Raw genomic sequence first — 17,014 nt, forward strand, 5'->3', positions numbered from 1 at the left:
CCAAAAGTAGGTTTACAATTGTAGGTACACAAAACATGGAGTTTATTCTTGTATTATTATTTATTGATTATTGTATTATTTTCCATATGAACAACTGTAAACCTACTTTTGCCCCACCCTATATAGTATATATATGTGCTAAATACAGTATATATACATATAAATATATGTTTTCTAAAAATCATTGAATTGTACACTTAAAATGACTGATTTTTTTCTGGTGGTAAATTATGCCTCAAAAAAGCTGATGAGAGAGAGATAGGAGCAGAGAGAAAGAGATAGAGGGAGAAAAGAAGTGACAGAGAGTAATATAAGAACTCCAAACTCAAATATCCCTAGGTCTGAAAATGGATCTCCATTTTTTTCCTCAGGATCAGTTGTCAAAAGGTAAATTTTATGTCTGGTATGAACTACTAAAAAATAACACTAGTTCTCTCTGTTTGCTTCTTTCTGGATAATAGGAATAAATGCAACTGTGAGTGCTAGCTTTATCCGTACAGAGGATGCGTTTTATAAGTCAAATGACTGTCGGAGTAGCACCTGTGAAGGCCTTGACCTACTCAGGAGAATTTTCGTAAGTATCTGCCTTGGTAGATATAGCTCACACCCTCTTGTCACTGGACAATCATAGTGTGAACCTTGGGCACCTGTCCACGAGCATCTCTCATGTCCAAGCTCCAGCCATGCTGAGCGATGTCAACGGAAGATTCTCTAACTTTATCCCTATAGCTTTCCCATGTGATGAGGGCCCGCCAGGATTCCAGGAAATGGAAAGAACCTTAGCTATCTGTGAACTTTCCATGTTAGGGAGTGGAATTATTTTGTTTTAAACACGTTTTAAAAATTTAAATGTTGTTCCTAACTTGTTTGCCTTTGTATCCCTCAAGAAATACCTGAGGTGCCCTGTTAAAAATATATTCTAAAGCCCTTCAGCAGAGATCTCTGTGTCAAGTCATCACCATATATGTGACTACATGAGATCTGAATCTGAAACCTAACTTTAACGTAATAACGTCATATCAAAGGGAAGATAATTGGGCGAGAGAGATTCTTGCCTAATCCCTACTCCTAACTGTGCCCCGTACCTCCCCCTCCCCCCATGCAGGTCTTGGAACACTAAAGAGTGTTCCAGCTCTCTAGAAGCAAGTATGTGTGTGAGATGCCCCCTTTACTACAGAAATCTTTGAAAAGGCCCTCATGAAACAGGGCACCAAGCACAGAGCTGTGCATGGTTCCAAAGCTTCAATCAATAACATTATTCGTTATTATGCTGAGGTAGGCTCCACCTGGGCCAGGAGGAGTGGCTGATTACAGCAGTCACCCTCAGTCCTGGGAGGTTGGGGGAGGAATAGCGGGGGAGGAAGAAAAGTTTAGGTGCTTCCTCCCTGGATCTCTACAGAGGAAGGTATGACCTGGTTCTCTAAAACCAAAGACGGGATGTTCCTAATCACATTCCCCTTGAGATATAGTTGAAAATAAGATCTATCATTGCCCAGCTGGTCACATTACATTTGTTCTCTTTAGCCCTACTTTGTAGCTCTTCCTAAAACTTGCCCACTCCCTCCAGAGCACCTCCAGATCTAGTTTTTCTCTAATGTGGCCGACAGACACTACTATGTACGTGCCGGTCTGCCAGTCCTTCCTCCACTCTGCATCTCCCTCTTGATAAAGAATGCAGGTTCCCTGCAGTCAGCTCCCTTTCAGTGGAATACCTTTCCCTCTACCCATAGCACTGCCTCTCTCAGACTAGTTCATCCCTTAGCTGCCCCTTGCCCAGCAAGAGGCACCCCATGTTGCCCCCTTCTGCTCTGCATTCTAACATCTTAAGTGGTCCACTTTCTAACCTTCTGGGAGCCTTCCCTTGCCACTTCTTTTCTGTCTATTGATTCTTTCCTTTGTTTTGTTTTCTTTTTTTGTTGTGTGTGTGTGTGTGTGTGTGGTTTCCATTTTAGGCATTAGTTTTTTTCTTTCTTTTTTTCTCCTACAGAATAAAAAAGAGGTGGGTTGTGTCCTCATGGGACCCTCGTGTACATATTCCACCTTCCAGATGTAGTAAGTATTTTGTTTTGTTGTTGTTTTGATGCCACTATGAATTGTAATCAAGACATGACATCCATGTTAAAAAGAGTTTATCAAACAGCAGTCTAGTCAAGGTGACACAATGGGGGGTGTTGGGGCCCTCCTATATTGCCACTGGTCTTACAACCGTAATTCCCTTATCGAGTTAACTCTACCTTTGCTCAGAGTGGGGTGAGTCACAGTAGCTGTTCAGGTGCAGTTACCAACATCTAAGCTGGAGAAGAAACATGGTATAAAGTCAGAGTTCTGGTAGGAAACAGGGAAGACATGCACTTGGATAATTTGAAGGGGCTTAATCAAAGAAATACTCACAAAAGTATAAGCAGAGTGTATGGAAACACAAAGAAAAGGGAAGCACTGAAGGGCATGAGCAGGGCTCTGTTTTAGCTCTGGGTTTACAAGAGTAAGGAAGGGAGCAAGGTACTTATTTCATAGCATTATTTGAAGGTTTTAAATAACACATTACAGTACTTTGCACAATGCCCTGATCACCTTAGAAAGAAGCTTTCAATATATTCCTGAATGCAAATACCTCTCTTTGGGACAGTCGCCCTCATCCCTTCCATTCATTAAATCTCATCACCACGAACACTTTGGTCTTCCAGATTACACCGATCCCAGTCAAAATCCCTCCCACATGCCTTTCTCTCACCTGTTACAATCTTACCCTGAATCAAGGATCAGCCCTCGCCTACGCAGAGAGAACTGTGCTGAAAAACCCTTTGCAAGAGACTCTGGAGGGTAAACATTAGGCCTCTGAAATGTCTGTTGCAAACTGTTCTTCTCACACCTTACACCAGCTCCACAGGCAGATTCAGGTGCTCGGGGCCAATGCACTCTATAGACACACCATAGAAGCATTTTTTTTAGCTCATCTTCCATACCAAAATGCAGACAAATACAAAATCTCACTCTTCCTTGCACTCGTTCCTGGTTGTCGTCTTGTCTGACTACTTATTGACAATGCTATAGAGTATGCTCAAAAGAAAAGGGGGGTTAAGAAAATGAACTCACCAATTAGGAGGACTTGCCATGTGCAAAGAAGCATTTTCATTTTAAATATGTTTTTTATTGAGTTTAGAGAGAGAGGAAGGGAAAGGGAGAGAAAGATAGAAACATCAATTATGAGACAGAATGATCGACTAGCTGCCTCCTGCACTTCCCCTACTGGGATTGAGCCCACAATCAGGGCATGTGCCCTGACCGGGGATTGAACCATCACCTCCTGGTTCATGGGTCACCTCCTGGTTCATGGATCAGCCACTCAGCCATACCATACAGGCAAGAAGCATTTTATTTTATTGGAATAGAGAGAATTAAGTAAAACCTAGCCCCTGCCTGGTGACATGAGAAGGTGATGAGGACGCTGGTGACCAGTACAAGTCAGAGTCAGGTAGGTTCAATCAGAGAAGGAAACAAACAAGACGCTCTGGGTGCACAGAAGGAAATGGTCACCTCTGGTTAGAAGAGTTATGCTTCGACAAGGGAAAGACTTCATGAAGGCAGTGATATAGTAGAAGTTGTATGTTGAAAAATGGGTATATTTTAATGGGTAAAGTATTTAAGGGGTTAAGTATCCCCAGCCAGGCAGAGAAAGAAGTAAGTGTAAAAGCAAAGAAGCAGTGAAGTGCAGAAAACTTGTTAAACTCTGTACTAATGGGCATGCAAGAGATATAGAGGAGAATAATAGAGATAAAACTAGAAAAAATGAAGGAGGGCCATATCTGGGAGGTCTTGAGTTCTGGGGGAGTTATATTTAATTCGATTATTAGTTGCATATGCTTTGTTATATTTAATTGGATTTTGTTCTATTTCATTAACCACTAAGGTTGAGCAGGGAAGTACCATAGGAAGCAGTTTAACTTTGGGAAGAATAATTGACAACAGTGTACAGGAAAGACTGGGGCAGACAAGGAGAGAGTGTTGGCAGAGAAGTCAGCAGGGGAGAAGAGGGGATCTGTTCAGCATGAAAGCAGCTGACATGCACAGGGAGGGTAACTTTTAAAGATATTTAAAGGTGGAATCAATAGTATTTAATAACTGATTGGATGTTGGGGTGAGGACTGGAAAGTAGTCAAAAAGACTTTGAGATCTCAAAACACTAAAAGAAATGGAGATTCAGGATAAGGAACCATTTTGAGAAATAAAAATAAATTTGGCTGTGAACGTGGGGAGTTTGAGATGTGAGCAGAACGCTCAGTGACACCTTTCAGTGGAACACTGAAGATGGAAGGGGGTATTTTTGTCCTTCCTTTATCAAATACATATTGAGCACCTACATCTGGACCAGGCTGACTGGGGATGCTGAGGTGAACAAGCAAGACATGATCCCTGGCTTTAATGGAGCTTGCAATCTAGTGGAGGAGACAGATACTCATCCAAATAATTGCCTGGTCTTAGGTATCAAGGAAATTTTCCTGATGACTAAAGAGACATTTAATCTAGGACTTGATGGATTAGTAAGAGTCAGTCAAAGGGACAGGGCAACAGCATTCTTGGTATTTGTGAGGCCCTGATGGAGAATAAAGCTTGTTATGTTTAAGGAACTATAAGAAGGTCTATGTGCTGAGCAGAGGAAGGAAAACTCTAAAATCCTCAGTGATGTCTATCTCAAATGTAATCCACAGAAGATTCAGAAGCAAGGCAATGAATAGAGAAAAAAGTGTAGAGGGCATCCTTTGGACTTTACAATTGTGGTAGCTATAGAGGCCCATCCTCTATTTTCTTAGCCCTACTCCCCAAATTTTATATGTCCCAGCCTGCATGTTATGACAGCCCAAATGACAACTTATTTTAGAATAAATCTAAGTAACTAAGTCACAGATACATGAAGACACCTAAAGTGTTCTTAAAGCCTAGCATATGCTTAATAAATGTTGTTTTAAAATTCACCTGTGTGGGAGGGTCACCTGTATTTCTTTACATGCTGAAACAGGTTAAAGAGCGATCTTATTTGTGCTACTTAAGTTAACCCTGATATTTATTTCTCCTTTTTTACCTCTTGGCATAGCCTTGATGCAAATTTTACATATCCCATGATTTCAGCTGGAAGTTTTGGATTGTCATGTGACTTCAAAGAAAATTTAACCAGATTGATGTCTCCAGCTAGGAAGTTGACACATTTCTTGGTTGACTTTTGGAAGATTAATAATTTGTCATTCAAAACCTCTCCCTGGACCACTGCATATGTTTTCAAGAATAATAACGAATCTGAGGACTGTTTATGGTAAGCAGAATTATTAACATTCTCTGGCACTTGCCACAGAAAGAAGCCATAGACTCATGGCCGGCCACTGGTTATTATCAGACGCACCTTTTCCATCTGTTACAGCAGTGGGAGTGGACATCAGCTCAGTCTCTTACAAATAAAAGCAAAGGGGCCAAAGGAAACATAGTATAATAAACATAATCAGCATGTGTTGCATTTTCAAACTCTTAGTAGTTTTCAAAGTACCTCTAAGATAGTTTTATTGATTTCCCATGGGAAACCTTCTGAAGAAAAGAGAACAGGTACTATGATCCCCATTTTACAGATAAGGAAATGAAAACCAGAAGTTTATGCTTTCACATTACTGTGCAAGACATGATACCAGAGAATATGCATTCTGCCTATACCTACAATTAGTTAGAAACCATTTCTCTCATAGTTTTTTCAGAAGAATAAGTTGGGAGGTGGACAGAGAACAGGATAATGGGCACCACTGCCAAAATAAAATTGCAAGTTCCCTCTCCTTCAGCGAAGATAGCAGACAGGATCTTTTGATCAGGTTATTACAGAACCACAATGCTGATGCTGCTCAGTTCTGTAGTCTCTATCTACGTAAGTACTCAGAAGACTAAAAGTAGGGTACCACTGGGTTTGCACATCTACGGAACTACAAGAATCAACCCAAAGGCCTTGTCCTAGAAACTTTGGGGTGAACTTAGAACACACATAAATTCATTTCACACAGGAGGAGAAATTATTTCTATCAACTTGGAATTTTTGTACTGTAGATTCAAAGGTTTCAACTTATCTGTGATAATGGGGCTGGTTTCTTTGGCAAATAGCAGAAAGCCATTATAAGGGACCCACCAAATTTTCTACTATGTGTAATGAAGATCCCCTAAAAGTTCCCCAATACTTTCACTAAATTAGATGTTCACACTCATGGGGTGTATTATCTACTGTGTTAATAGCAGACGTGAATTTTTGATTAACAAATCCAGGACAGATCTGTAAGCAATGAACAAATGGCATGGAATGCCATGAGGAAACAAAGCTGGATTCTTATAGTTTCTCTTTTTTTGTTCTAGGTACCTCAATGCTCTAGAGGCTGGAGTTTCTTATTTTTCACAGGAACTTAGCTTCAAAGAGGTATTGAGAGGAGAGGCTGAGTTTCAGAAAATCTTAATGGACCAGGATAGGAAAAGCAATGGTATGAAGACATGAAGATAATTTTGCCAACTTCTTCCTCACAGCTACCACTTCCTTATGAGTCATTTGACAAATCTATCAGACAGAGTTGTCGTCATTACCTCAATTTACTTCTTATCTTTTGGGAGATCTGTAGTTGCATGCAACTCCATTATATTGTTTCTTTTGTTGATTAAAACTTTATCCTCTGGGAGAAATTAGAAAAGTGACATTGAACAAATATATTAACTTCATGAAAGTAATGATGATGTTAAAATCCAATTTTTATAAACCAAAATGACATCACGACCCACCATCACAGTAAACTGGCTTTTAAGTTCACCTCAATCCAATATGTTATTGGATTTGTGACAATTCCTCAAACATTCTGAACCCTGCTTCACTCATGACTAAGAGGATATATTTACTGATATCTAGCCTCATGTAAAATTGTAAAAGTAAGCAAAATACATCACCTGCCTAATGATCTCTGAGTTACAAGTCAAGTGTGAAACACTAGTGGGATAAAGTCATCCTTTCTAAGTTATTAGGTGATTTGCTTCATTTTCCATAGAATTCTTTTTACAAATTAGAATATATCAGGAGTAAAGGAATCAACTGTGGGAGTTTCCTATGGGAAAATCCTTGCTTGGCAGGATTTCCTGGTGTCACTCAAATCATTATCTACATCATCATACTTATTAAGCATTTACCAAACTAAGAACCTACCATTTGCAAAACATTGACCAAGATATGAGGGGGAAAATGAAGTATTAAATTATTCGTGTCCCTACAGGGTTTACAATTCAACTGGGCAACACAATATTTTAAAAAATCTAATGAAGTATCTCCCAACTCCTCTTACTCATAAAGTCATGCATTTGGGAAGTGTAGCTGCAGTTATAGAATCGGATAGGACTCCATCACTGAGATCACGAAGACTAAGCTCTGTGTTAAGAGGCTACAAAGCCCACAAAGAAAGTTGCTTAGGAAAACTTCATAAATTCTCACATTAACTTATTCTATATCTTTTCCAACCACTTTACATATGGTGAGGTGAAAATAGTAACCAATGAAAATAGTTTTTGGGATACTCCAGTGTGGTGTAATGGAATAAGGATGAACTCAGACTCATAAAGCTTGAATAGTAGAGCTACCTCTGTCATCTACTAGTTTTTAACCCTTTGACATCTTGGCTTCGGTTTCCTTAAATCAACAAAATTAAGGGAATGGACCAGATCATTCTTTTTAAGATTCCATTTAGCTCTACTCTGACTCTGTGACTGTAAATTTAAGAAAAGGGGAGATAGTAATTTGAGGAATTAGTCTTAAAACAAACATATCATGGACATACTGAGTTCAAATTCAGGCACCGGGTTCCCTTTCTGTTTGTGTGTACACCATTGTATATTTCTCTCTTTGTCTTACTCTCTCTCCTCAGTGATTATTGTGTGTGGTACACCAGACATCATCTCCTCCATCAAGGGTGACCGGGAAGTGGCTGAAGACACTGTCATTATTCTAGTGGATCTATTTAAGTAGGTATAATATTTGGAAGAGCTCTTCTCCTTTCAGAAAGAAAATACTCCAAGGATTTCCAAAAGGCGCATTCTCTTTTCCTTTGTTTTGCAAAGCCTCATATAGGGTTCAGTATGATGATAATATATTTTTTTAATCCTCACCTGAAGATATTTTTTTCCATTGATTTTTAGAGAGAATGGAGGGGAGAGGGAGAGACAGAGAAAAACATCAATGTGAGAGAGACACATCAATTGGTTGCCTTCCACATGCCCAGGGCCAGGAGCCTGCAACCAAGGTACATGCCTTTGACTGGAATCGAACCGGCTAGGGCATGATGGTAATATTTTAATCTATGTCTTGTTCCTTTTCTAATGCCCTCATTCTTTTTTAATTAATCATGGCCTTAGTGGAGATGTATTCCTTTGACATCACTATCATGTCTAAATAACAAAATTTTATGAAAATCCCATTAAACCTACATGTCTATTTATCCTGGTGTCCAGCCTGACTTTAAGGTCTTTCTCAGGTAGTGATAAATCAGCTTATAACCCAATAATATTATCTATGAGCATGTGTGCCATATCTGTGCCTTCAAATGCTAATGGCCTTTGATCCTAGATTATTTTCCCTTCAGCCACCTTTGGTATGAGGAAAGTTCTAGTTAACTGAATTTAATTTATACAGTTATCCTTTGCCTACTGTGAATCATCACTGGGTGGTGATCTTTTCCTTTGCATTTGTCTGGAACTAAAGAGAGAGAGAGAAAAACAGAAATCACATTTATTTTTTCATTTATTTATTTATTTAGATAATATTTATTTATTTTGAGGATATTTTTTCCATTGATTTTTAGAGAGAGTGGAAGGGAAGGGGAGAGAAAGAGAGAAACATCAAGGTGAGAGAGACACATTAGTTGGTTGCCTCCTTCAGGCACCCCAACGGGGGCCGGAGATTGAGCCCACAACCAAGGTACATGCCCTTGACCACAATTCAACTCATGATCCTTCAGTCCACAGGCCAACACTCTATCCACTGAGCCAAACCAGCCAGGGCAATAGAACTACTTTTTATCACATTCCTCATTTTACCACTCATCTTTTAATGTGGAGACCCACAGACTAACTGTGTCAAGGTAATATGTGAGTCAGAATAAGCTTAAAGAGGGTTTCACTGGTATGGCTGTGTCCTTTGCCCCATCAGCTAGATCATCTGACTTCACTTATCTGACTGGATCATTAATCATTACCTTTCTATGTTCAGACCAGAAAATGTTACTGCATTAGCTCTTTCCTATGTTTGCCTAGTCATTTCACCCACACTAAATGTACCTTTCACAGTGTTAAGAGAAGCGAAGCATATCAACTGGAGGCCTGTTTGACCACAAGTTGCTCATGAAGATAACCAATGTAACTTTTTAGCTGCAGCACACAGGAAGGAGGGCACATCATCAGCATTTCATCCCAACAACCACATTGATGGCTTCTTTCAGTAACTGTTTTGCCCTCCGGAAGGAGTCCTCAGTGTAACTTAGTTGGTGTAATTTTACTTTTAGCAAATCCTCAATCAACTGCCAAAGTGTTGGCAATCCTTTGTCGCTATTCCTGAAGGACACCTGACTATGTTTTAGGAAAATCATGAGATTCACTTGGAACTAGACATACATAACTTGGATTCAAATTCTAATTCTGACACTTCTGGTTCATTTGACTCTTGGGTATTACTTAGTATTTTGAGATTTAATCTACTCCTTTGTAAAATGAGAATAAAAATGTCCACTGTATTGGGGTACTTTTAGAATTGTATGTGCTAATATGAGCAAAAGATTCAAAACAGTTCTCAGTTCATAGATGTGTTCACCTCCTGTTTGAATATTAAATGATGGTCAGCCTAGTTATAGCAGTTCAAACATGTTAGATTCTTGACCTATTAAAACATTCAAATGGTTGGGAAGCTAGATACCATTTGCAAAACAGTCTCAGACATTATTGAGAGTCCACAATGTGCCAAGAATTATCTTGGAGTTGAGGATACAAGGATCAATAAGCTCATGTCAAGAAGTTTACAGTAGTGGTAGAGACAATGTTTAGCCCTTCCATTCTTATGTTTTGCCATCTGAAAAGTAATTTTCACTCCTAATTTTTTATCATATCTTAATATCTCTAAATTGTTATGAGCACTCAAGGAAAAGAATGTTCCCAGATATAAACCAAGGGTCATTAAGTCTTGAAAGCAACCACTAGCTCACGTGTCCAGAGCTCAGACACATTTCCCTGAAAGTGGTATATGTCTTCTGATCTTCCTTTCCTTTTGTGTATGTTACATACAGCTGCCTAATTTCTCTTGTTCAACTTAGCAGATTGAAAGAATTAAGCCTATAAGGAGAAAGTAGACAGCTTTGCAGGTTGCTGGAAAAAAGAACATGTTTTAAACTATTTCAAGACTACTATTTTAGTTTGAGTGAAATTGTAGGAGCTCTATCTCTCTATTTGGAGGAACCTAATTTTCATGAGAAATTTGCTTTTATTGCAGTAACCACTACTTCATGGACAATGTCACAGCCCCTGACCATATGAAAAATGTCCTTGTTTTGACACTGCCTCCTGAAGAGCCCATCCCAGATAGCTCTTTTCCCCAGGACTTATCATTGGTAAGCTTCATATATGCATACTATTATTTTCTTCTTCAAGGTTAAGATATTATTCTACTCTTTGGGACTCAAATTCTAAGATGAGCATTATTTTTTTACTCATTTCAATTCACTCAGCAAGTGTTAATTGAGACCTACTAGGTGTAATTGCAAGATTCCTGCTACTAAAACTCTTACTATGGGTCAGTGTGTTAGGCTCTAGACCAGCACAGCAGTGCGCACTTCTGTAACATCAGAATGGAAGTGATAGTGTGGGAAGATAGAAGACACCCTGCTAACTTAGGGGAGGTGGAAATAAACAATGTAAAATAAGTGAAGTTTTCCTACATCCTAAAGCAACTTTCTGCTGGCACCCATATCAAATTCTATCTTTAGAGATATACACAGGAGTGGGCAAAGGTAGGTTTTCAGCTGTTCATATGCAAAATACAACAATTACTAAACAATAATCCTATCTAATAATAGACAAACATGGTAATTAACCGTACCTCTGACACACTTCCCATTGGCTAATCAGGGTGATATGCAAATTAGCTGCCAACAAAGATGGCGGCCAATTTGCATACTACAGGCAGGCAGGACAGTGCCATCCCGCCTGGCCCGCTGCCATTCGGGCCTGCTATCTGCGACCCAGGCGGCAGGCAGCCTGTATGGGACCCGATCCAGGGCTTGCCAGCGGGACCACAGAGATCCACCACCAGACATGCCCACAAATGGCCCTCCCGTGGAATCCCAGGTTGGCGGTTGCTAATGCACTGATCTGCCAATGGCCATGCCCACAAATGGCCCTCCCACGAGGATCCCTGGCTGACAGGTGGTAATGCACCCATCCACCACTGGCTGCGCCCACAAATGGCCTTCCCATGGGGATCCTGGGTTGGTGGCTGCTAATGCACCGATCTGCCAATGGCCATGCCCACAAATGGCCCTCCCATGGGGATCCCGGGTTGGCGGGTGCTAAGGCACCAATCAGCCACCGGCTGTGCCCACAAATGGCCCACCAGGGGATCCATGGCTGGCAGGTGGTAATGTACCCATCTGCCACCAGCTGTGCCCACAAATGGCCTTTCCGTGGGGATCCCAGGTTGGTGGGTGCTAATGCACCGATCAGCCACCAGCTGCGCCCGCAAACGGCCCGCCCACGGGGATCCTGGGTTGGCGGGTGCTAATGCACTGATCTGCCAACATGCACACCCGGGCCGCCTTTGCCCTGTGCATACTATGCAGCTGGGAGAGGGGAGTGGGGCCACTGGGTGCAGGGCAGGAACTGCCCGGGGTTTGCGTCAGGCAGCCCAGAGCGGAGTGCGAACTATCCCGACCGGTAGCTGCTTGCTCATTCACTTACTTGCTCATTCATTCACTCATTCACTCGCTCATTCATTCACTCATTCACTCACTCAGCAAACCCTCTCAGGTTCCTGGCACCAGGCCAGGCACTGAAGGTGAAGCAGGATAAGACAGAGCTATGTCCTCAAGATGTTAGTAATTCAGTAGGGCGAAGCGGGCACATGAAGGAGGCAGTTGTATGCACAGATGCACTGTACTGGGTTCGGTGAGGGCTGTAACTAATGCAGACTTTGTTCTCTTGATAGAATGGGGCCTCGGGAGCCAGGCCACCCCAAGCCTGTAGGCCTGTGCCTAGGCCAGGAGTGGCCAGGGTCCAGGAACATGACAGAGGGTGCAGGTCGGGCTGAGGGGTCTGGCCCCACACCTCACCCTCACCCCTGAGTGCACAAATTTTTGTGCACCGGGCTACTAGTACCTAAATAAAATCTGTGTTTTGCATACTCACAACTGTAAACCTACTTTGCCCATCCCTGTATTCCTAAGTAAAAACATTGTTATCTAATGTGATTAGGTTAACCATTGTCCACATTTATCCAAAAGAGTCCTGGTTTATGCCTCTTATCCAAGCATTTCATCTGGTTTAGCATTTGTCTCCAAAAAAAAGATGCTCCATTTGGATATCAAATCATGGTCACCTGAGTATAATGAGGGGCTCCTGACACTAATACCACTTGGTCTTGGTCAGACAATGCACTTTAATGTGATCAAATTCATCAGATGTATTCTGCACTCAGAGATACTTGAGAGCAGTTTTGGAGTGGGAAGAGGAGGGAAGGAGCAGTCCTGAGGACCATGAACAGTTTTGGGTTGGCAAGCAAAGGCCAGGCCCAAAAAGCTCTATAAAGCAAGTTGGGTATCTTTGGAGTATCACAGTTTTTCCTTCACTAGCAGTGCTAAGCCCTCTGTTTTACAACCCTGCCAAAATTAGGATCACACCTCCTTTTGGGTAGGGCTGGGTCTCAACTGGATTCTTTTCAACTCATGAAATGATGATTTTAGCAAAAAGCACTGAAACCAATGAGAGGTGGTTTTATTTTTTTCCCTGTTATATTTTCTAACATATATTCTTCGGGGTATAGTATTCAGGTATCACTTGCATAGCTTCTAAGGTCTGGCAAAAGTGTGCAATCCAAAATACCCAAGTTGACAGAACTCACTTGGCTTCAGTGGAGTACAGAGCTTTTAATCCATAGCCTTACTCTGTGAAGACCAGCATATAATTGTTGCAAGGGAGTTTTAACCCTCTCTTTTATTTATTTATCTGATTTTTAAAATTGATTTTTAGAGAGAGAGAGGAAGGGAGAGGGAGAGAGAGAGAAACATCGATGTGAGAACAAAACATCAATTGGCTGCCTCCTGCATGGCCCCTATCAGAGATCAGCCCTCAACCTAGACATGTGCCCTGACACAGAATCCAACCAGTAACCTTTCAGTGTACAGGACAATGCCCAACCCACAGGGCCACACCAGCCAGGGCCTGACCCTCTCTTTTTTGTTCCCCTGGGCAGACATTTATGGCCTGAAGTAACACCCAATCAGAACTGTCTTCAGCCCAGCCAGTGTGGCTCAGTGGTTGAGTGTCGACCCATGAACCAGAAGGTCAGGGTTCAATTCCTGGTCAGGGCACATGCCCAGGTTGTGGGCTTGATCCACAGTAGGAGGTGTACAGGAGGCAGCCTAACAATGATTCTCTCTCATGTTTCTATCTCCCTCTCCCTTCCTCTTTCTGAAATCAATAAAAATATATTCTTTCAAAAAATAAAAAGAACTGCCTTCAAAGCAAGCTCAATACCTTCCAATCAAAACTCCTCCTGTGCCATTTAGGATATTCAAAGGCAGGGACATGTTTTTGTGGTTGTTCGCTTTTACTCTTTAAGGGGAACATTAAACTGCAAGCGTTAATTTTCTGTAAAATCTTATAAGGATTATGAAAATGCTGTATGTTTTCTTTCCTGGTTGAAATGAGATATTTTATCCTCATGGGAAAGAAGTACAACTGCATCCAGTTACTTCCTTGAAGGCAGTGTTCTCGGTTTATTGATCCCAAGACAGAATTGTGACATAGTGATAATACAGAGCGCCCCCCCCCCAAGGAAATATTACCCCAAAGTCTCCGTTTCTACAATTCCCCCAATATTCCGTTACCCTGCTGACCCCAAGAACATTTTGCTCCTGGCTCAAGACCATAATCTCTTTTTTAGAGCTCATTTTAAGATTTTTCTTTCTTGTTCAGGAGTTAAATGACTTTTCTCTTGCCTATTTGAATGGAATCTTGCTCTTTGGACATGTGCTAGAGACATTTCTTGGAAAAGGAAAAGAAGTTGACACCGACGAACTTGCTCATGCTTTCAGGAACCTCACTTTCAAAGGTACTGGTCACCTAAGAGCAAACAACAACACTTAACACTCTCTACAGAAAGCTGAAGAAATATGGACTTTGGGGAGCAAAGAGGGGGTTTGGCAATAAATGGATCAACAGATAAATACCTTTGAACTTAATGGGAGGTAGACATCATTGTATAGAGTTTGGGGGTGCTGTTATCAATAACTAGACCCCAGTTTATGCTTTAGAATTTCAGAATCCTTGAATATCAAGGAAAGAGCATGTAGCTCAGGCCCTGAGTTATGAACAAGCTCATCGCAGATCATTTTGAGCCATGATGTCCTGACTGTGCTTGGAGACTAGCAAGAAGAAAAGTGCCTGTAGTTTGATTTTGGTCCTTCCATACTTCTCTTTCTGTCCTTCCAAAATGAGGGAGCCTGTGTTACCCCTCCAACTCAAAACCTCTCATAGCAATACCATCCAAAATTTCACAACGCTTGTCCTTCTGAACTATAGGAATCAGCATTTTCTTTCCACACAAGCTTCTATTGAAGCTCCTTTTATTTCCCAGATCTCATCCAGTTACCATGAAAAAAAGTCTTTTTAGATTAGTGTATATTAAGTAAAAGACAAATGATAGTTGTCTTTTCTAACTTGCCTTAAATCCTTACTCTGACAAACTTTTATCCTACTGCAGAGTGAGTCTTCTCTTGACTTCAGAAGGTGGCAGACACCCAACACTAAGCTTGAGGGCTGCATCAGTGTCTATAGGATATGACAAGGATAGGAAGAAATCACTTCTGCACCCTTGAAGAAGCAGGGAGACAGGGAGGAATAATGTTTTATTGATTTTTTTCCTGTGTCCCAAGTTCTTATAGGCACTTTATGTACATTATTTTCCCCCAAGTTTTTAAAATTGTGGTAAAACACATAATATTAAATATACGATCTTAATAATTTTTAAGTATATACAGTTCAGTGTTATTACGTTCATTCCTATCATTGTGCAACTATCACCATCACCTATTGCCAGAACTTTCATCTTTTAAACTGAAATTCTATCGTTATTAAACAATAATTGCCCATTGTCCCCTACCCCTACCTCCTGGCAACCACCACCCTACTTTTTGTCTCTGTGACTTTATTCTACATATCTCATATAAGTGGAATCAGACAGTATTATTCTTTTTGTGATTATATTATTTCACTTAGCATAATGTCCTCGAGGTTTAATTCATGTAAATGTCACAAAGGATTCTTAGTTGATAGTTTTTTCTTTTAGCATTTTGAATCTATCATCCCACTGCCTTCTGGCCTTCAAAGGTTCTAATGAGAAACCAGCTAACAATCTTATTCAGTATCCTTTGAATGGGACAAATCGCTTCTCTCACTGCTTGCAAAATTCTCTTTGTCTTTGGCTTTTGACAGTTTTATTATAATGCGTCTTGGTGTGAGTGTCTGAACTCACCTTACTTAAAGTTTATTGAGCTTCTTGCATATTTATAATCCTGTCTTTGATCAAATTTGGGACGTTTTTGGACATTACTTCTAATATTCTCTCTTTTCCTTCTTTGCCTGTGTTGGTCTACTTGATAATGTTCCACAGGTCACTTTTCTTCAATCTTTTCTTCTTTCTGTTCCGCAGACTCAGTAATTTCCATTGTCCTATATTCATGTTTGCTGATTCTTCTGCGTGCTCAAATCTGCCTCTGAATCCCTCTAGTGAATTTTTCACTTCAGTTATTGTACTTTTTACTTCCAGAATTTCTTTTTGGTTTCTTTTTTAGATTTTCTTCTCTTTAGTGTTATTTTCATTTTGTTTATGCATCGTTTTCTTGAATTTATCCATGTCTTCTGAATTCTTTGAGCATATTTGAGTTCATTGTTTTAAAACCTTTGTCTAACAGATCCACCATCATGTCTTTTTCAGGGACAGTTCTGTTATCTTACCTTTTTTCTTTTGAATGGGCCAGATTTTCCTTTTTCTTTGTATGCCTTGTGATTTTTTTCCAAATATATTTTTTATTGATTTCAGAGAGGAAGGGAAGAGAGAGTTAGAAACATCAATGATGAGAGAGAATCATTGGTTGGCTGCCTCCTGCATATCCTCTACTGGGGATCAAGCCTGTAACCCAATGTGTGCCCTTCACTGGAGTTGAACCTGGGACCCTTCAGTCCACAGGTCGATGCTCTATCCACTGAGCCAAACCAGCTAAGGAGTACCTTGTGATTTGCTGTTGTCATTGAAAACTGGATATTTGAATATAATAACCTGATAATTCTGAAAACCACATGGGGAATTAATTTCCCATTCCCCAGGGTTTGCTGGGTTTCATTTCTGCTTTTTGTTTTTATTGTTGTGGGCTGTCTCTATGCTGAGGAATGAACTCCCAGTGCAGTTGCTTGAATGTCCTAGCCATCATTGTCTGTCCTTCAAAGGGAAAAAAAGAAAAAGAAAGAGAGTATAAGGGTCACTAACCCTTTACACCCCCCAAAAGTCATGTTAGTAGAGGGGTGGGGTTTACAACAATGGGAGGCGGTGCAGCAACAATGGCCACCACCTCTTTGTCTGCACCTCTGTAATCATAAGCAACAATCAACAATTAGGGCACAGATCCCCAATATCTTGGACAACAGGGTCTTTCTTTTTTGCTCATCCTGGCTCCTGCGAGTGGTGTGTGAACTGCTGTAGGAACACATG

General features: G+C 40.7%; 1 protein-coding gene across 1 annotated transcript in view; it reads left to right on the forward strand.

The window, feature by feature from the left end:
- Window positions 1–17,014, forward strand: part of GUCY2C (guanylate cyclase 2C) — a gene marked incomplete at its 5' end in the record, with an annotated part of 67,718 nt that overhangs the window by 8,758 nt on the left and 41,946 nt on the right. The window contains 7 exons of the mRNA XM_081084147.1: window positions 462–574; window positions 1,988–2,052; window positions 5,090–5,305; window positions 6,376–6,497; window positions 7,917–8,013; window positions 10,526–10,643; window positions 14,224–14,359. Coding sequence (XP_080940273.1) covers window positions 462–574; window positions 1,988–2,052; window positions 5,090–5,305; window positions 6,376–6,497; window positions 7,917–8,013; window positions 10,526–10,643; window positions 14,224–14,359 — 867 coding nt within the window. The remainder of the gene's footprint in view (window positions 1–461; window positions 575–1,987; window positions 2,053–5,089; window positions 5,306–6,375; window positions 6,498–7,916; window positions 8,014–10,525; window positions 10,644–14,223; window positions 14,360–17,014) is intronic.

The sequence above is a fragment of the Myotis nattereri genome (genome assembly GCF_964212035.1).
Source record: "Myotis nattereri genome assembly, chromosome: 2".
NCBI classification, from domain to species: Eukaryota; Metazoa; Chordata; class Mammalia; order Chiroptera; family Vespertilionidae; genus Myotis; species Myotis nattereri.